General features: G+C 40.4%; 1 protein-coding gene across 1 annotated transcript in view; it reads left to right on the forward strand.

Annotated features, from left to right (window-relative positions):
• The window catches only part of DENND4A (DENN domain containing 4A), an 86,345-nt gene that overhangs the window by 47,771 nt on the left and 16,561 nt on the right, over positions 1-22,013 (forward strand). Inside the window, exons 15-22 of the mRNA XM_044979302.1 lie at positions 2,387-2,520; positions 3,434-3,569; positions 8,057-8,263; positions 8,348-8,476; positions 8,779-8,923; positions 13,620-13,736; positions 17,744-17,908; positions 20,866-21,950. Of these exons, the coding sequence (XP_044835237.1) occupies positions 2,387-2,520; positions 3,434-3,569; positions 8,057-8,263; positions 8,348-8,476; positions 8,779-8,923; positions 13,620-13,736; positions 17,744-17,908; positions 20,866-21,950 (2,118 nt within the window). The remainder of the gene's footprint in view (positions 1-2,386; positions 2,521-3,433; positions 3,570-8,056; positions 8,264-8,347; positions 8,477-8,778; positions 8,924-13,619; positions 13,737-17,743; positions 17,909-20,865; positions 21,951-22,013) is intronic.

A 22,013-nucleotide genomic window follows, 5' to 3' on the forward strand; every position in this document is an offset into this window, starting at 1 on the left:
ACGGTTGATAGTGCCTAAAATCGTGCACATGTACTCAATTGCCATGTTATGGCTTTGGTACAGGCAAAACACTTATAAACCCACTTTTACTGATGAAGTTAGTTCCATGTCCAAAAGTGGGTACGCAAAATTGGCTTGATCCTGACTGAAAAGTCAACCTCTTATTTTCTGCATTATGCTAGAAGAGTGTGTATCTGTTTAGGAAAGATTAAATTGGAACCCACAATTTTTAATATTATTTGGCCTTAGTCTACTGTAACAAAAAGTTCCTGTTAATATTGTTGGAAATATAAGCCCTGCTTGTTGTCTTGCTAGGTACCTGGAACATTCTGTTCTGGGACATTGATGTATAAGCAATGCATGCTGTTGTCTAGGATTTCCTGTAAAGTAGGTCACCTGCTGTTTGTTCCACAGAATTAATGTTGAAGATTATTAAAATAGTTACTTGTTAGGGGGCAAAGCACAGGAAAGTCTGACTGAAGAATCCATACTTTGGGGGGGGGAAAAAACTGAACAGGTCTGACTTATTGTGTGGAAAAATTTGATTTTTATAAAGTGTTGTAATTTTGCATAATTCTCCTTATCTGCTTTTCCAGCTTTAGGTCAGTTTTCATAATTCTCCAAAAACAAATTAATAAAAGAAAGCATAATTGTACATGTTTATAGACCATGGATTGATTTAATTAAACATTTATGTTAAACATTCAAGATATCTTCACAATTTAACAGAAAAAATCTTTAACGGCTTCCTAGTGAAGCATGTGACCCATGTTAAACTTTTTAAGAAAGGAAAATTGCAGACAGACAAGAATGTACTCTAGTGACTAACGCTGCTGAGCAGCATTCAGATATAATTGCAGTGCAGACTAATTGTGTGTCTAATGTTAAACAGGGCTTTTATTCAAAATGAGATTATTATACAAATGCCAAGTTCACTCTGTTACATTTCATTTTATTTTATTGAATGGTTTCAGTGTGCATATAAATCAGTGTCTTAGCTAAAATTATTATTTGTTCTGGGAGTTCAAACAATACTCTGAAGGAGTAACTCTTATGTTGATGCTGCCACTGTACAATCTGCAAATAGTCTATGCAGGTCTTAAGACAAAGCAAGAGGTTCTACTTTTAGAAAAGAAATAAAAAAGCAGTGTGTTTGAGTATAAGGCTGAGAGCCTGGAACTCATTTATTCCTGACCTAGTTCTTTCTCTGCTTCATTCTGTGGACAACCTGTCTACAGTATGCCTGTTTCCAATCTCTAAAATTGGGATAATACTTACTGTCTCACCAGGATGTTGTGAGAATAAAAGTCTTACACAGAGCTTTCTAATCCTTGCATTGTGCTTTTTGTCCATGAATCTCCATGAACTTTACAAAAGCGGGCAGCTGACTGCAAACTATATGAATTTCAGAGGTGCTGCTGAGCATCTGTCGCTCCCATTGACTTTAATGGGAGTTGGGGGTGCTGAGCGCACCTGAAAATGAGGCCATAGTGACTTAATGAAGCTTTTGTCTCTCCTTGAAGTGGGTAGATTTACCATCCTCCTTGTGCAGTATTCATAGAGAAATGCATATTTAAAGGAAAAGAATATATCCTCCTACAGATCCAGTATGTGTAATAAGCTTATTAAAAGCAGCTGAAAGCTTACACAGTTGGAAGCTAAGTTTAGGTATGTGTTCAATAACTGTCTTTCAAGGAGAAAAGACTGAGGGTAAAAATCCAGTACATTGTCTTACAGCCAAGGGAGCCTGCCATATACTTGACATACATGATGAAGGTATATGGCATGACTTTAATTTTAATTCCAGTCCCCTTCTTGTTCTTATCGCAATAGTTTGTTTCACAGCCACACAGCCATTCAAGTAATTTAAACGTTGGTGTGGGGCTAATAAAATGTGTCCCAGGTGAGAAATAGTAATTGAGTAGCTTGTTTGGAGAAGCATCTGAAATTCTACAGTTTCCAACGCAACTGCTGCTGACGCACACAAATGATTCAAACTATAATGCTAAGATGATCTGTTGGTATGTGGTAGAAATTCTTTTTTTTATTCTTCTTCTCTTCTCTCCAATGGAACAACCACACTTCATTGTAAGAATGTTTCTGTGGCTCAAGGAATGGAAAAAAAAACTTTCAGTAATATTGCTAAGCAACCTCTGCTTCCTTTTGGTTCTTGAGGAAGACAGCGATGTTTGTTTTGCCTAATTGAATGTTACAACTGAGTCCAATTCTTCCTGTTTAACAAGGAGCAGAAAGTTTGAGCAACATCCATTACTTTGGATAGATCAGATGCCTTAAATTTGGCATCTCTTTAAATATGTGTACGCTAAGCAAACAGAAAGATTTGACAACTTTGACACACACTGTTCTTGTAATTAAATTTCTGCAGGTAGATATGGACAAGAGTGGTGAAACACGTCTTATAGAACTGGATGAGTCCTACAAGAGTGAACACACAGTTTTCATAACGCCACCTGAGATCCCTCACCTACCTAATGGCGAAGAGCACCCTTTGCAGTACAGGTACTCAAGGGAGCAGCATAAAATACTTGCAAACAACAACAAAGTGCCCTGTTGCCTTTCTACAGCCAATTTATAGAGCTGTGTTGTGATAGCTATTGAATACAACTTTTCCAATCCCACAATTTTTCATTTTGTAAAAAAGCTTACATGTGAAAAGCCTGCTGTGCCAGCTGAATTGAAGCTTTAATGACTTATTTGTGTGAACATCAAATTACTTCATTAAGTATTTTAATCTTAGTCATGCTGTCTGTTAATATTGATATCTAAATTTTAAAACAGAACATTCAGGGTCGCAGTCTGCAATTTACAGAAGACCTTTTGTAAAATAGTATCTGTCAGCTCCCACTGATTTCAGAACAAGCTAAGGATGCTTAGTTCTTTGCAGGAGACACTCTATCTCTCAGAATCAGGCCCTTGGGTGAAAACTGATGTTGTTAATTTAGTAATTACAAGTCAAATTACATTATTTCTACTGGGATCTTTGTTACATTGCTAGATTAAAATGGACTTTTAGTAATCTAATTTTATCTTTCAGATGGGTTTGTAGTGCATATATTGATTTTTATGGGCCTCTGTGTTCTGCTTTGTTCATTAGAGACTAAATCAGCACATACGTTTCTTCTACTAAGTACAGTCAATACTAATACATTTGACTTGTGCTAATTTATTGGAATACTAATAAAGAAAAACTGTTACTTAAGAATCAAAATTGGTTAAGTAAGTGGATGAAACAAGTTAAGAGCTTGTGTGTTTATGCAAGTTATCCAGAACTTTCAGTAAAAAAAAAAACTTTGTTCCTCTTACCTGAGGAAAGTATGACTGCTTTTATCCACTGACATTCTTAGACCTTATGTTCACTGCTGATTGAAACTGTGTTATAAAGGTTAGATTATGGCATATTTTTCTTTTATAGCTATAATGGATTTCCTGTGCTGAAACTAGATTTGTTTGACCAACCTGAGGGGTTCCTGACTACACCAAATAACAAACTGTCTTCAAAAGCCAGTAGTCCCAACAGCCCATCCCCAATGTTCAGGAGAACAAAACAGGTACTTTGAAATATTTAAATTACTAGAGAAGTTTTAAAAGCTTATAAGGACCTTCTGCTTCCAAGCTTAGTCATCAATACGCTTAGTTACCATGGTTGTGTAGATGCAACTAAAAATTATTTTCATCACCAAGAAACTTAACTTGGGCAACATTAATGATTCTTCCTCACGTGTTTGTACACACATATTCTGTTGTCGTGTGAATTTGGATTCTATTGGCCAGCCATGTCCACTGGGAGCCCTGAGTGTCTCTGTGCTCCCAGTTCAGGGCATAAATGGCGAGGTGATGCTAACTGTCTCTCAGGTCCTTCTCATCACCCATGGCTTCAGGTAGAAACTCTGCAGTCTCCAAACCTCTTTGCTCACTGTGTGGCCTTATCAACAGTAGTTAGTGATAAAATTAGTGTAGATTTACCATTTTCCCTCCCCTTTTTTGATTTATTCCATGATCTTGAGAATGTTTGTTTCCCCCAGAGATAGTCCAGTATGTGTTCACCAAAGTCTCCAGGATTCAAAATATGTCCCACCTGCAAGGTAGTAATGCCTCTTAATGATGGATACACCAGATGCCTTTTTGTGTCAGGTACTTAAATTGTTCTCAAAGACAACTTAAAAAGCTAGGAGGCACGCTTGAAAATATTTCCGATGGAGAAATTCATGTGTCCCTCCTCAAAGCCTGTGGTCACTAGGGCTGAAAATCTTCTCTGATGTGGATGTCGTCAGATAATAGCTCTCACAGCAGGGGAAGAAAAGAGCATTCTGATTTTAAATACTTTTTTTTTTAATCTTGCAATTAATTGTGATTATTTTTTTCATCATTTGACAGCCGTACCAGAAACTTTTCTGTTCAATGACATGTCCTCATGATTCTTGAAAGGATGAGTCCCACACTGAAAAGTAAAGAGGATTTCAGCCATCCTGGAGACATGGCACTAGTATAGGAATCCCATATTTCCTTTTTCCCCCATGGTATATACCCGTTGTAGCTCATAATTTCCTGTAGAGACCGCTAGACTTGGAGTTATCTCTAAACGATTCTCTTTTTCTACTTAAGGGCACAAGGACCTTTCTCACCTTCCTCTTTCATAGTTACTTAAGAAGGGGACATTTTTTCTGCCTTCTGTTTTGTGCCACCTGTATCATCAAATCAGATCACCAAGCAAACTTTTTAGGGCAATCTCCATTCTATTAGTATTCATTATTTAGATTGCTATAGCACCAACAGGTGGGTAGATGATTTCCAAGCACACAGAAAGATACAGTTCCTCTCCCAAAGAGTGTACAGTCTACAAATACACAAACTTCAATGAGAGGTTGAGGGAAAGAATTACAAGCAAGGTGATCAGGGTGGTAACAGGTACACGTTTTTTAATTACATGTGTGTGTTCAAACTCACTAAATTTCCCTCCCTTTTTCTCTCTGTGCTACTTATCTTCCCCTTATTGCAGTTCCAGTGATCTTACACACCCCTTTCTTCCATCTGTAAATCTCTTCACTCCACATAAAGGAGAAGTCCAGTGATAAGATAAATAACTGAGATAACTAGATGACTGTCAGCTAGTTTCTTGTAGGCCTGATTGCTATAGATGGCTCAACATTTCTTCTCTGGGCTTGTTCAGATACATCTGAAAAAGAAATGTCTAGGCCGTTTCAAATCGTAATACAAGTTTTTAAAAACAAATCTTGTCTAGTAGGTTTTACAGTTTGACAATATTGATAAATCACCTAATGTCACTTGTTTCTTGCTTTACAAATTGCTGATGAGCACTACATTGGAAGTACAGTGGCATGCACACATTGTGCTTAATTTAATTAATGAAAATTTCTTTTTGAGTATAAGATTACATGATCAATCAACTTTTGCTTAATGAGTCCGCACTTGCAATTGTTACTGCTACAGAGCTCCCTTGATCACTATTCAGTTCACTGTCTTGATTTTTATGATCTGACGTGCCCCTGACTTAAACAAGTATTTTAAGTAGCTTATTTTCTCCTCTAATGGACAAGTGCTGAGAATTACATTTCAGATGAATATTTACATTCTGTATATGTAGTAATGAAATGTCTTTTAAAATCATTAACATTTGGCAGTACAAATACATTACCCTTGGAAATGTAGAATTCTGACTCTACTGTATTTATCCAGTTTCTTTCCCACTTCTGGCTACAATATGCGGTTTCTTGAGGTATAAAACAGTGCCAGGCCCCTTGACTTTTTATTTCCATGTCTTTTTGCCTCTTTTTTGGGGGGGTCCTAAAAATGCCTTGACAGACCAGCCTCCTTCTTAGCTTTGCTATATAATACTGTCCATTTTCTTCTACCTATAGACAGGATCCAAAGATAACCTTGTGTTCCAAATTTTCAGTTTATAGCTGGTTGATGGATAGTCTCCTTTCACAGAGATCTAGTTGATATTATTGGTAACAAAAAACAGTTTGCTGTTTTCACCAATATCATAAGCTATGACATCTTGAAGAACGAAACCTCTGCAATGGTCTGGTCTTAAAATCACAGTAAGTGCTAGATCAGAGTGTAGTAGCATCCAGAGTGTAAAAAAGCTGAAAGTATCTGTGCTTTCACTGGCCTTCATAGTATTCTTCTACAAAGTTTGGTTGTCTTGTCAAATAAAAGGAATTACTGTTTTGTCTCCATGTTTCCTGATCTTAATCATTAAGAAAGTGAGAATTAATCAAACTGGAATATTCAAGAACATTGCTAATAAGAACTCACGTTGTATTAGGAATCTTTCGTTTTTGGAACCCATTTCTGATCTTTCACCTAATTTAGCATGTAGAGATTTTAAAATTATTCCAGGCTGGCTTTTATGAATTTGCCGAGAAACTGTAGGAAAACAGGGTTTCCTTCCCTCTTGTTCCTGGTGACGGAAACCTAAAGGACACAAGAAAATTAAAAAAAACAAAAAAAAAAACCCACCACCAACAAAAAAACATTATGATAAGGTTCTGTACTTCACAGTATCTTCCCTCTGAGTACTTCAAAGCACTTTACTGTGGGAGTATTAGTAATTAAATGTCACACTATACAGATCTCTGGTGCAGAGTATGCTGTTCTAACAATGTAAATAGTATGTGGCAATACTTCATAGTAGTTTGAAAGTAAGTAAAGAATACGGTATACAACTGTGGAAGTGCCTGGGGGTTGTAAGTAGGCAGAATATAATACCTGAGTTGTAATCTGGCAAGAAAGCACCCTAGGATCTATAATAACCACAAGTGGACAAAACTTAAGTTCTGTATTTCCTTTAAAAGAAGTCACCATTCGTTGTATGGTGCTCTTTGACCATGCTGGGTATTTGGCTCAGTGCTGATTCAGAAAAATATCTTATGTCAATTTGATAATGCTATTTCCTAGGATCCAGGTAAACCAGCGAAATGGTCTTTTGAGGCCTCCTTCCAAATTTAGACCTAGTCTAATTATGCTTAGTTTATGAAATCTGACAAGATCATAGCAAAATGCCGTGGCTGCCGGCCATACTCCATCCACCTAACCTTTGAATGTGCAAACATCCACAAAATATAATGGGTGCTTGAAACTTGTTTGGAAAGAAGCATAAGATTTAGGATCTTCTGTTTGGTTGGTTTTTGTTTTCTTTACTTCGAATGTTGTCACCATTTGTCAGTATTATGAATTAGTCTCATAAATGTATATTAATATTTGATTATAAATCAGATGCTTTTGATTAGAATCATGAGACTACCTTTCCATGACACTACACAAATGCTGAAGATAGTTTCTCTTTCCCTCCTCCTCATTTCTATCGTTGTATAGAGCAGTGGTCCCCAACCTTTTCATCTGGCGGGCACCAGGCGATGGCCCGTGGCGGCGTCACCTCTCGATGACGTCACTTGTCAGCAGCAAGCGGCGTCATTGAGAGGCGTCGCCGCCGAAATGCCACAGAAATTCGGCCGCATTTCGGCGGATGCTCCACCGCCGGCCAGGACGCGGGCACCACGTTGGGGATCCCTTGTATAGAGGAGGATATTTTTATTTATTTTGTCTGAATTGAAAACTGAGTTGACTTGGAGGCCTGTGCTGACAACTGAGTAATTTCCAAGACACACACACACCTACCTATCTAACCACCTTGAATCACATTCTCAGTTATTCTCATCGTGTGTGTGAGAGAGATGGAGGAGAGTCTATTTGTTTATGCAAGCAGAAGGCTTCAGTAATTTTAGTATAAAGTCTTTGAGAAGTAAGTAGCTTTTTTTGTGTGCAGCTATTAAGTCTACGAGAGCTGATTCTACAAGACACATCTCTGCTTATCTCAGATAAGAACTGAGCCCCTTGTGTGGTGCTACTTCTCCTGCCTGTCCATCGTCCAGCTTCTGGCTTAAATTTCAGTGTGTCTAGACTTCTGCCCATAAAGAGCACAAAGCACTCACACAAGGTCTCACTTTTATGATTCATTTCTTAAAAAATCAAATATGTATATTAAAGATACTAACTGAATACCTCTTTACAGGAAATAAAGTCAGCCCATAAGATAGCTAAGAGGTACTCCTCCATTCCTCAGATGTGGTCCAGGTGTTTGCTGCGTCACTGCTATGGCCTATGGTTTATCTGCCTTCCTGCGTATGTGAAAGTGTGCCATTCAAAAGTCAGGGCTCTGAGAACTGCATATGACGTGCTGCGAAAAATGCATACCAAAAAGATAGATCCCCCTGATGAGGTAAAAAAGTGAATCCTGGGGGTTTTGTTTTGAATTTTGTGTAAATTCTCTATAAAATGAAACACTAAAAATGTCTGTTTTCAGGTATGCTACCGGGTGCTTATGCAGCTATGTGGGCAGTATGGCCAGCCTGTGCTTGCAGTGAAAGTCCTTTTTGAAATGAAAAAAGCAGGTGTTGACCCTAATGCTATTACATATGGTTACTATAATAAGGTAAGAGTTTTGGGGGAGGACAGGAGGAAGGCTGATATATTCTTATCATTGTACATAATTAAATAGCAAACACAAATTACTGAAGGAATAATTTATATAGAAATAAGTTAGAAAATTGCTTTTTTTATTTTTATTTTTAACATTTGAGATTTACTTTATTAATGCAGTGTATTTCTTACCAGTTTGATTTAAGTCAATGAACCACTTTTTGAACATCCTTGCATTTGAATATCTTAAGCAAATCTGTAACAGAAAGCAAGGACTTCTTACAATCATTTAATCTGACTTTATTCATTGAATAGGCTGTTTTGGAAAGCACCTGGCCTTCAAGTAATAGAAGTGGCTATTTCCTATGGACGAAGATCAGAAATGTTGTATTAGGAATAGCGCAGTTTAAAAAAGCTTTAAAAAAACTACCTGCCAACACACCACAAGCAGCTCTTTCCGGTAGAGTATTCATACATTTTTATATTAGCTTACGTTGGTAAGCAAGTTGTATTTAAAAAAAAAAAAATCTGTCAAAGGATTGAATTACTTCTATATTATTAGTTCTTTAATAAAAATTACATTAGCATTAATATTTTTAAATAAAAAAATTGTTTTCTGTCTTACAATTTAAAATGCCAAATGCTTATCTGTCTACTTCATTCATGTTACTAGGACACTTCTCAATTCAGTATGTATTTTATTATGTGACCTACTTTTTTTTAGTCAAAGTATCACTGCTGATAATTGTGGTATAGATTTGTGTGTATAATAGATATTGTATATAAGGTTATGCTAATACATTCTTTCTTTGTACTTTATTTCATCTGACATGGTGTCTTATTAACTATTGGTTTGCTTTTAACTTTATACATTACCTATTAGAGGGGAATTACATGTTAAATCCAGTCTGAGTATTTGGATTATATAAACATAAAATATGTTATTTTAACTAAGTATTGAAGAGTCATTAAAGCAGTTATATTTTACAGTTCTGTACCTTAACTCTTCAGAATGCATGAATCATTAGTTACTGCCTATAACTCTAGGTAAAAAAGACAATAGCTCTGCAAGTAGCATGTTATGTTAGAAAACCATAGCACTTGGATAATGTTTCCAGGAATCTGTTTTTTTCTTATTAGTTACTGGTCCAGTACCATTGCTTTGAAAAGTCTGTCGCAGAGCTTCTGGCCCTAGAGGGTGATGTACTTGATTTGAGCCCTGATGGTCCGTGAGTCTCCTCATTTTAAACATGTCCTGGGCCCCGCTCTCTACCTTGGACCAGTATTTCAGGGTCTCTATGTTACTGAAACTGTCACATTCATTTCATTTGATGTATGACCTTGACATTTATGGGACTGATTATTGTAATGAAAGAACTGTGGATGAAGGCACACATTGAAATTAAGATTTATTTTTAATAACTAGATTTTCATTGTGTGTTGTTATATTTAGTATACGGCATCTCTTTCCATAAATAAGAGACATAAAATGGGTGCGGTAATATATTTTATTGGACCAACTACTGTTGGTGAAAGACAAGCTTTCTAGGAGTAGAAGAACTGTGTTGAAATGTTATCCCTTGTTTGTTTGTTTTTTTTAACTCATTCAGCCAAAGCTATACTAGTCATCCTCAGGTCAGTGATGCCTGTCAAGAATTGCCAAGTAACTCTGTGGGCTTTCACATGATTTTACTGGGTATTGCTGACTTTTCATGTAAAGAAAATCTCAGTTGATTCTGCATTATTTTAAAAGTGCAGTTTCTATTAAAAAAACAAAACCAGGAGACTTTTACATTTCATCTTTTTAAAAAAAACCTATTATTCCTTGAGTGCTTGCTCATGTCGATTCCATTGTAGGTGTGCGCTCCCACATGCGCAGTTGTCGGAGACTTTTGCCTTAGCGGTATCCGTAGGGATGGCTGTGGCACCCCCTGGAGTGCCGTGCTCATGGCGCGGTATATCAGGCGCCGCCGTCCCTGTGCCCTCTCAGTTCCTTCTTACCACCCGTGGTGATTAGTCAGAGTGCCTCTCTCCCTAACTACGCAAGTGGTTAGCGGATTTTCTTGCTTCGTTAAGAGCTCTTCAGCTTTAGGGTTGTAATTGTTTCTTGTAGTAAGATAGTTGTAGTTAGTTGATAGAGTCCCTAGTGGGACTCTGCCCCAGGAGGGGCATGTCCCGGTCCCTTAGGTTCAAACCTTGCATGGACTGTAGCAGGTCTATTCCTGTTAGTGATCCCCACGGCAGCTGTCTCAAGTGCTTGGGCGAATTGCACGTCAAGGAGAAGTGCCGTAGTTGTAAGCACTTTCAGCCATGAACTCAGAAAGAGCTGGATATTAGACTCTGAGCCCTTCTCGTGGAGTCGGCCCTTTGCCCGGTGTCCGAGCCCTGCCGCCAGGAGTCAGCGAGTACCTCGGCATCCATGCGTAGTGCACCCCAGCAACAGGCTCCAACCAGCACTGTTCGAATTCCCCGGTGCTTAAGAAGGCCCGGAAGCATGGCTCACCGGCACCAGGCAAAAAGGCCCAAGGGCCTTTGGACAAGGGACCTGGCTCGGCCCGCCCAGCCACCCCGGAGCCGCAAGGGCGTGCCTCTCCGGCAGAAATTCTGAGCCCCTCAAAAGATCCGTCACCGACTCAAGAGAGCGGTTTGGGACCCAAGCTCCCATCAGCTCCAGCGCCTGCCCAGGCCTCCCCGGCGCGAAGGGAGCAGAGACCTCCACCGGTCCCATCGGAGCAGCCGGGGTAACAGGAAGTGGCAAAGACTCCCCAGGAGGGCAAGCCAGCTGCTGCGGCCTCGGGAGGAGTAGCAGAGAGCGCCATCGATCCTACGAGGCGAAACAGCGCTCTGTTCCAGCAGTGCCGGTGACACAGGGGATACCAATGGCACCGGGCTCAGTGCGTGACGATCGCTTGGAGGCCGGGGTTGAGGAAGCAGTACCTACCCCGAAACCTTCCTCCCTTGGGTGGGGGGGGGGGAGAAGCCACGGACCTCCCTCCAGTAACCCGGGCATCCTCATCATCCCCAGACGAGGCAGCGATGGGCCCTTCCAGGATTAGCCAGCCCAATGATTTTAAGGAGCACTCAGGCTCTGCTCCGGAGAGTGGCAGACAATCTGGGCTTAGAGATGGAGGAGATGACCGAGCAGATGGACTCATTGTTCAGTGTCCTCTCCGCTTCCACCCCGGCTCGCCTGCCCTTGCCAGTCTTCAAAGGAGTCTGAAAGATTGCCAAGGCCCTATGGCAAACCCCCTTGTCTATCCCTCCCACTTCCAAAAGGGCAGAGAAAAAGTACTTTGTTCCAGCTAAAGGGTTCAAGTATTTATACACCCACCCATCCCCAGGCTTGTTGGTCGTCTCCACGGCCAACGAAAAGGACAAACAGCTCCATACCTCCTCCACTCCTAAGAATAAAGAAGCCAAAAGGCCGCATCTCTTTGGGAGATTTATTCGACTGCCAGCCTACAATTCCGGGTGGAACCACCAAGCTCTCCTGGGAAGTTACAACTTGAATTTGTGGGTTACCCTCCGCAAGTTCCAGGAGTCCCTCACACAGGGGGTTAGCCCAGGAATTCAGCACTCTGGTTGAGGAAGGCACGGCAGCAGCCAGGTGCTCCCTACAAATGGCCTAGGATGCAGCGAACTCTGCGGCTCGGGTAGTTGTGTGGGCAGTGGTGATGAGGCGTGTAGCTCGTGGCTATGAATGGCGGGCCTCGCAGGAGATGCAGACTTCAATCCAAGACCTCTCTTTTGACGGGGTTGGTCTCTTCTCCAGGCAGACGGATGCCAGGCTGTATGGGGTGAAGGATACGAAGGCCACCCTTGGTTGGCATACAAACACCACAACCTGCTCGGAAGCCCTTCCGGCCATCCCCACCACCAAGACCTTGGCAGCCCCGCCAAGGTTCTGTAAGAAGAAGGGACAGTAGCTTCAGTCAGCGTTGCCACTCTTTTTCCTGCTCACCTACACAGCCTGGGCCATCTAAACACCCAGGGGGCCAGAAGGAGGCCAGGCTGCATACCCTGGATGTCAGGTGGGCGCTGGCCTTCTACATTCATAGGACAAAGCCGCTCCGTAAGTCAGTGCAGTTGTTCGTGGCTGTTGCTGGCAGGATGAAAGATTGCGCGATGTCAGCCCAGAGACCCTCATCCTGGATCACGTCCTGCATCCTCTACTGCTACGAGCTGGCAAAGGTGCCCCCGCCAGTGGTTGTGCTGGCTCACTCAACTAAGGCACAAGTTTCCTCAGCAGCCTTCCTCGCTCAGGTGCTGATCCAGGAAATTTGTTGGGCTGTGACTTGGTTGTCTGTCCACACGTTCGCTTCATATTATGCGCTGACCCAGCAAGCTCGAAATAACGCTGGCTTTGGCAGAACAGTGCTCCAATCTGCAAAGCTGTGAACTCCGAACCCACCTCTGAGGATTCTGCTTGAGAGTCACCTACAATGCAATCGACATGAGCAAGCACTTAAAGAAAAAATGGTTACCTACCTTTCGTAACTGTTGTTCTTAGATGTGTTGCTCATGTCCATTCCATTACCCACCCTCCTACCCCACTGTTGGAGTTGTCGGCAAGAAGGAACTGAGAGGGCGCAGGGATGGCGGTGCCTGATATACCAGACCATGAGTACGGCACTCCAGGGGATGCCACGGCTGTCCCTACGGATACTGCTAAGGCAAAAGTCTCCAACGACTGCACACGTGGGCACCCGCACACCTACAATGGAATGGACATGAGCAACCCATCTCGAAGAACAACAGTTACAAAAGATAGGTAACGGTTTTTACTGTACAGTGGAATTTGGATTGGTTGAGCACAAAACAACCTAACACTTGGTCTTCTAAGCAAATGAACTGAAATAGAATGTTGATAAGTTTTTTGTTTAGCTTTTGGCTGGCTTATTTTGAACTTCATTGACATAATTTGAATTTTTATGTACATTTGGTGGCACCAGTGTTGTATTAAATTAATCTATACTTGTCCTGGCATTCTATGGCAATTTTTATGTGGTAAAGTGTTCAATACTTTTAGTTGGAATTTACCTAGCAAATGAAATTATTGTATTATGGATATTTCATTTGTTCTATTACACAGTATTTAATTGTTTGGAAATATAGAGTTAATTTTCTTTATCCTGTCAATTCTCCTGTTACAATAGGGGGACTTTCAGATCTTGGCAGTAACTCTTCTAAAGAAGAATTTAGGCAAGGGGAAACGTCTGTTCAAGATATAAAAAAACAAAAAGAGGACAAGAGAGAGAGTGATTCCAGTTCTTGTATGTATTTTATAAATATTGATGTCCAGTTCATTGTGTATAAATGATGATGCTTTGATATCCAGTAGGGGGATGCATTGTGGAGAGCCTCGTAGTCCCCTCTGTACTAAGTACAGTTTTGCTGTTCCTCTCCATCTGCATACTTTCATCAAACCTAAAGGAACTGGCCTACCATTTTATAAGCCTGGGTAGAACTTGAATGGCAATGTTCACGCAAATTGGGCAAAGGGTTTAGAGAGATGGGGGCCCAAAATACCAAGGTGATCTTACTTGCGTGTTTTCTAATTATTTAGTAATGTCATAACTCAGCTAGGCCTACAGACTCTGGACTTAGTTTAACATGTTGTCCCTACTGAGTACCTTTGACTAATTTTTATAGTGAATTATTATTTTATTAACAGCACTTTTAATGTATGTTCTGTACATCATGTCAGCTTGTACTTGTTTTGGACAATGCATCCTGGTCTGTTACATGCTTCTGTCAGTGCCCTGTGTTGTTTAGCTAGCTCATAAGTAAAGGCTGCATGATTCCTAAGCAGCAAATGTCAAGCCAGAAGTAAGGCCCACAGGATTCCTTGCAGAGCTTGCAAGAGGGCTTGTAAAGAACAGAAATTGCATTCTTTGCAGGAGTCCATGCATACTTCATAATCTCTGCAGGAGTACCTATCCAGTTTGCAAGTCTAGAGACACCTCCCCACCCCTGCTTATCCACACATACATATGAGAACATATTACTCCTTTTTTGTGTGTCCTCCAGACTCAGAGAGGATTCCAAGGAGGGGATTTCTGAAACCTTCCATCATAAGATGCTTTCTCATTGCCATCTTGTATCTCCTAGAAAGCGCTCAAGTGGTGAACTCCGGGACTCTCTTCTACTGATCATTCACAGGATCTAGGGAGGTGAAGGTCCAAATGAAGCAAGACTCTTGTTATAGAGCAATTCCTTGTTTTGTTTTTTTTTAATAATTTAATTTCAGCTTAAATGTTTTTTAAAGGAAAGCTCAGTTACTTAAAGAAAAAATTAAGAGTGTTGTATTTTTAAAAGCCAAAACATTAGACATTCAGGAAATTCTAAGTTAAGATTGAATTTCAGAAAAAACAAAACAGAAATGCCAGCTGTGAAAATGCACAATTAAGATGGGTCACCTGAAGTTCATCACTTACATTAGTTTTAGAAACATAATATCACCACTAGCTTTGCTGAAAATGTTTTGCACTTGTAAGTGCCACCTGTTGAAAATGATCAGTTGCTTACACGTGTACTTTAGCTCCTGGTTAGATGTACAGTTGCCTGCTCTGTGCGTTTAATTATGATACATCTTTTTGGAAAAATCAGTTCTAAAACAAATACAGATTCTGTGCTTGTAAGTACTGCAGCATTACATATTTGCTTAGGCTTTGTGTTCAGTGGAAATGCTGCATGGCACAGCTCTACTGCTTGTAGCACTTCAGTGTAGACACTCACTACAGTAATGAGAGAGGTTCTCATCTCTGTAGTTAGTCCACCTCCCTGAGAAGACATAACTAGGTTGACAGAAGAATTCTTCTGTCAACCTAGCAGTTTCTACACCAGGCAGTAGGTTGGCTTAACTCTATTGCTCAGGGTTGTGGATTTTTCACAAGCCTGCCTGAGTGATGTAGCTGGGTCAACCTAACTGTCTAGCGTAGATCGGGCATTAGTTACCTCTCAAGTGACATTGGGTGTAGCTGGACCTGCGTTGAGGCAGATCCAGCGGCGCAAAGATATGAAAGGGTAGCAGCCTGTATTCTGGCTCCTAAGCCTCTCTTTGGATTGAATGGATGAATTCCATTTTATCCTCCCCAATCACCATTTATTCCATCACACAAAACCTGGTTTCTCTGACTGTGTGTGTGGAGGGGTATGGAACAGAGAGACAACTGTTGTTTAACAGTGTTGTTTCTTTGTCAACCCTTTTTATTTTCACACTAACTGAGATGAAATGTTCAGTGGAGCAAATGTGCACTAGCACAGAAACATCAAAATCTTTTAGCTTCTTCAACTGGTTAATTTCCTAGTCTTTTGAATTTACATTATTTTAAAATCCTTTGTGGATTAATCAGTTTTATGTTATCTAACCCAAAAATGAATAAAAGTAAAACTTGCCATTTTGCTCGAGACTTAAATTGTCTGCACCTGGAAAATTTCCGAGGATTTGTAACTCAACTTTCAGAGCTAATTAAGTAACAAGACAGTTCATTTTTTTCTGATGAATATATCAGAGTAACTTTGTTTATCTTGAAAAGTGAAAATAAGAATACTGATACAGTCTAGCAATCAGAGTAAGTACCCCGGGTCCCAGGTGGGCTTGTATATTACTGGCTTGTCTGTGCTGAAGCCAGTGTCACTGCATTTTCACTACTGTTATTACCCTCATTAGCAAGACTATGCCCACCTACACCACAGTTTCATCTTAATTTGTGGTGTAGACATGCCGTTTTAGTGGTGATTAAACCTCTGTAGCTCCCTTTGACTTAAATTTGGGTTGTAGGTGCTCAGCAATTCTGAAAATAAGGCCCTAATGCTCTTACAACTAGCTATATTTTGGACAAATATATTGTTAACTACTGCTTTTAGTGGAAATGTTCATTGAATTATCAGATGCCTGAGGTTGGGGTCCCCAACGCGGTGCCCGCGGGTGCCATCTTAATGCGCCCATGTCCTGGCCCCCGAGAGAGCACCCGCCTAAATGCCGCCGAATTTCAGCGGGGATGCCTCTCGATGACGCTGCTTGCCGTTGACAAGTGATGTCATCGAGAGGCATCATCCCCGAATTTCGGTGGGGACGCCTCTTGATGATGCCACTTGTCGACAGCAAGCGGCGTCATTGAGAGGCGTCGCCGCCGAAATTCGGCGGCATTTCGGCGGGTGCCCCATCGCCACAGTGGTCCTTCATCTGGCACCTGCCAGACGAAAAGGTTGGGGATCACTGTCCTAGGTTAATAGGTGTTTTCCTGTTTTTGCAGAGTGAGGACGTATTGGAATCTCTTTTGTATTTGTTTTCATTGAAACAAAATACGAGTTAGTTTAAATTAAGCATTACTTAATAGTATATGTAATTTGGTTCCAAATGAGATGAAACATGTAATATTGCAGCATTAAAAAGTAAGTTGTAAGTTCACTAAACCTGACATTAACATTTTATTGCTGTTACGAGATCTAATGTTTGAAAAGTTGTTGTTTTTAAAAAACAGCAACACTCATTTAGAAAATTGTATAAAATTATATTTAGAAAGAGAGACTGTAGTTGGTCACTAGAAAGTCTCATTTCATATTCATAGATCTTAAGACCAAAAGGGACCATTCTGATCTTCTAGTCTGACCTCCTGCCTAACATAAGCCATAGAGTTTCTGCTAGTACCATTATAATGTCATTGCATTTTGGAATCTTGAAGATTACAAATCATATTTGGATGCTGTTTTCTCCACTGAGCTCTTCTAGAAGTGTATCATTTAACAGTTCAGTTAGCCATTCTTTGGTGCAGTAATCTTTGCTAATATTGCCATGGGGGATGTCTCAGACTAGAACATCTCAGCTTACTTTTGGTATACAGGGGTGGGGAGGTGTCTCTAGACTTGCAAACTGGATAGGTACTCCTGCAGAGATTATGAAGTATGCATGGACTCCTGCAAAGAATGCAATTTCTGTTCTTTACAAGCCCTCTTGCAAGCTCTGCAAGAAATCCTGTGGGCCTTACTTCTGGCTTGACATTTGCTGCTTAGGAATCATGCAGCCTTTACTTATGAGCTAGCTAAACAACACAGGGCACTGACAGAAGCATGTAACAGACCAGGATGCATTGTCCAAAACAAGTACAAGCTGACATGATGTACAGAACATACATTAAAAGTATCACCACATGCTGTCATTCAGTTTCTTAACTAATCTTGTAAAAAAAATTGCCTATAGATAATGGGAATTTGAAACTTGTTCTAAGAGTTACCTCAGTCCTAATGAAATTTTGCATATATTCTTTTATGTACACAGTGTCTGAAACAGAGAGTGCAAAAGGAAGTGGTGACTGTCTTCCCAACCTAAATTATCAAAATTCAAGTAGTACTTCAATTCAAGTAGCAAAAGCCACTTCTAACATAGTACGACTCAATGGTACCATTGATAATGCTGACAGTACAGCTGGGGAAGTCAGCACTGGTGAGTTAATAGTTATACTTCATCTTTATTTAACGGTAATCAGGGTTTTTTTTAATCAGAGCATAACTTGCATTATTTGTCATGGAGCTGTGTCTCTGCTAGGTTTCAGTTTTTACGTACACCAATACGGTGATAGGGAGAAAAGTATTGGAGCTTAAACAAATCTCTTTTCTCTGGGCCACTTTTTATGTATACGCTGGTTTTAGTTTTTGTTTCCTTTTCTTCCCCCTTAACCACCAGAGTTGCTGGCTGCTATTACAGCAGCTGACTTGTACATAATTGTATAATGCTCTCCAAGGTCATGATAATGCTGCTTTGGGCTTGGACCATGAGGGTCTTTGTTTCATCTACACATCACCTATGTTACTGTCATGACTCATGTATTCTTCATTAGTCTGAAAAGTAAAAGTACTGGGTTTCTACCTGAACTTTTGTCTTGAATCATGGTAGCAACTCTGCAGCCTCCACTACCTGTATTTAAAAAAAAAAAAATAGGGGCTTCTCCAATGGCAGATGACGTAAATGAAACCATTTTCAGTAATGTCACTATAAGTTAGATTGGGTCTGTTGTCTGTAAGTGCTTGGGCCAAGGGGACAACTTTGTGGCTGGATTTCCAGAATTTTTCTTCATGTTTCTGCATGTGCTCCCAAACACCCAAAACTCTACAAATGGCATTTTCTTCTGTCTCTCACATGTGACCTCCTGCAAGTATCAAATTCCTGCAGGTCAGAGTAGAGGTGTCTAACCAGTATAATTTAATGAAGCTTCCAACTGTTTTTACATGCCCTTTAGTAATGTGAAGTCTAATTATTCTAACACTGTCAGCTATGGTTGAAATAGTGTGATGTGTCATGCTTTCAGGTCTGTGGATTCTAATGTAGTGACACAACTAAGGAGTCTGCTCTGACAGTCAGACTTCTTTCTTTGGCTCTAGTTAATCAGATTAAAAATGTTTTTTTCCCTCAGAAACGGTTCTGTTTGTTGACCCCAGCTATCACACCTCTTCTTAGTGAATGACCATTTCTGTAAAATGGGAACCTAATTTTACGAGTCTGAAATTTCTTGCTGCTTTCAGAATACTCTTGGATGCTGTGACTTAGAGGCCCTCTGACAGATGCTGCTGTTTTTCTAAAAATCATTTTATGGGCATCTCTCTTTCAGTTCAGATTTCAGTCCCTTTTACGGTGTATTGACATCGAGGGGTTAGCGAGTATGAGGGAAGCTGTGTGCGTTCTTCTGGGGAGCATACCTCCTTCCCTTCCTCCTCCTCCTAAAATTAGAGGGAGAGCTCCCCTTTTCTCCCCTTCATAGATTCCAAGGCCAGAAGGGGGGACCATTGTAATCATCTGGTCCGACTTCCATTATAACACAGGCCATAGAATTTCCCCCAAAAAATTCCTAGAGCAATCTTTTAGAAAAACATCCAATCTTGATTTTAAAATTGTGAGTAATGGAGACTCCACCACAATCCTTAATAAATTGTTCCAATGGCTTAATTACTCTCACCCTTAAAAATTCATGCCTTTTTTTTTTCTAGTCTGCATTTGCCAAGTTTCAACTTTGAGCCATTGGATCGTGTTATACATTTTCTCTGCTAGATTGAAGAGCCTGTTTGTTTCCCGTGTAGATACTGTAAGCCCTTAACCTTCTCTTTGTGACGCTAAATAGATTGAGGTCTGTGAGTCTATCACTGAGACATATTTTCTAATCCTTTAATCATTCCCATGACTCTTCTCTGAGCCTTCTCCAATTTATCAACATTCTTCTTGAACTGTGGGCACCAGAACTGGACCCAGCATTCCTGCAGCATTCAGACCATTGCCAAATATAGATGTAAAATACCTCTCTACTTCCCCTCTTAATGCACCCCAGGATCACATTAGGTCTTCTGGGCAAAGGGTCACCCTGTGAGCTCATGTTCAGCTGAATATCCACCATGACCCCCAGATTTTTTTGGCAGTCACCGCTTGCCAGGATAGAGTCCCCCTTCCAGTAAGTACAGCCTACATTCTTTGTTCCCATATGTATCTACGTTTACATTTAGCTGTATTAAAAAGCATATTGTTTGCTTGCACAGTTTACCAAGCAGTCAAGATCACTCTGAATCAGTGACCTGTCTTCATTATTTACCATTTCCCCCAATTTTTGTCATCTGCAAAATTATCAGTGAAGATTTTTGTTTTCATCCAGGTCATTGGTAAAAAATGTTCAATAGTGTAGGGCCCCACTGGACAACACACCCGCTCAGTGACAATTCCCTGTTTACAATGACATTTTTGAGACCTGTCAGCTAGTTTTTAATCCATTTAATGTGTGCATGTCAATTTTATATTATTCTAGCTTTTTAATCAAAATTTTGTATTATACCAAGTGAAAAGCCTTAGAGAAGTCTAAATCGATTATATCAACACTACTACCTTTATCAACCAAAATGGTAATCTCATCCAAAAATATGAGTTTGTTTGACGGGATCTAGTTTCAATAAACCCATGTTGATTTTGCATTAATTACAGTACCCTCCTTTACTTCTTTAATAATCAAGTACCATATTAGCCACTCATGATTTTGCTTCCCTCCCCTCGTTCCCCAATATCCCCTAACTTAGAGGGGAAGGATTGCTGTTAGAAGGGAGGCAATGGCTGCACAACCTGAAGGAACCTTACTGCCAAGTGGGGGAAGCCCAGGCAGTGGCACGAAGAAGCTCACCACCACATGGGTGTACCCAGTGATATGCAGGATGTCCCTGAATATCTCTGGATGTCTGTGCATTTTAAGGGCTGTGCCTGTTCTCTCTGTGCAGTCAAGCCAACCCAGCCCTAGTATCCACAAGCTGATACTATTACCAGTTTGAAAGATTAAGCGGGTTTACATTCTAGTTTTTTGCTAATTTTGACTTTTTTTTTTTTTTATTTCTTGTTGTTTGACAAAAGTAAGGTAACTCATTTCTGTTTTTCAGGAAGCCCAGCAGGGCTGCTGTTCACATCCGGTTTTGAGGGTACCAATGAAGCAGGAGTTATTCAAAGTAAAACCTTAAGGAAGAGACACAAAAGTGCTGTGGAACCTGACCTAAAACAGATGGCATGGAGAAGCAGGAACCGTAATCTGAGTGGAGATGCCCTGATGGGGCTCATGATAAATAGAATTAACCAGAATGCGAGCCCTGAAGACATTGTGGAAAAATTAGGAGCTGATGCAAAAATACTATCTAATGTATTCCAGAAAAGCATAAGGCCGAATAGTCTTGACATCAGGAAGTCATCTTTAGGGTTTAAGAGAGAGAGTATGGAGAAGGAATCTAGTGATGAAGATGCACCTTTCTATGGCAGTTTTGCAGATAAAACAGAGTCTCCTGTTATCTTTGATTTAGAAGACTTAGATGCTGAACCTGACACAGCTAAAACAGTAAAGTTGTCTAATGAAAAGCCTAAGATGTTACAGCGTAATAGTAGCTTTCTAATAAAACCAGTTGAAAAAACAGATGTGGAAACTGGATTTGATCCCCTCTCACTGCTGGTTGCTGAGACAGAGCAACAGAAAGATGATGATGAAGACGATGATGACAAAAGTGTTTCAACGCCATCTGCAAGGCGGGATTTAGCTGAAGAAATAGTGATGTACATGAACAACATGAGCAGCCCTTTGACAAGCCGTGCACCAAGCATTGATTTGCAAAAAACATACGATGACAAAAATGTTAGTAAAAAGAGTCCAACAGTCACCCAGCCATGCAGAAGATCCAGCCTTCCCCCATATTCTCCCAGGCCAATGCGTCTTATCAAATCCAAAAGTTACCACATAAAAAATGAAGAAAGGCCAAGGGACAGGCTTTGGTCCTCTCCATCTTACAGTCCAGCAAGGGAACAGTCACAGGACATGGCTGGTGCATTAACTCTAGTGTCTCCACCTTCATTCAACTTAGATACACTATTAACACCTACATTTGATGTTCTGAAAAGCAGCATGTTTTCTGCTGGGAAAGGCGTTGCAGAGAAGGCTAGCAAGTGGTATTCAAAGTTTACTACGTATGCTGCATCCTCAAAGGTAAACTTTCACAATTACTTTGAGATTTTTCAAAAGATACATTTCTGTGAAGAAAGGACATAA

Source organism: Mauremys mutica, chromosome 11 (genome assembly GCF_020497125.1).
Source record: "Mauremys mutica isolate MM-2020 ecotype Southern chromosome 11, ASM2049712v1, whole genome shotgun sequence".
Taxonomy (NCBI): Eukaryota; Metazoa; Chordata; order Testudines; family Geoemydidae; genus Mauremys; species Mauremys mutica.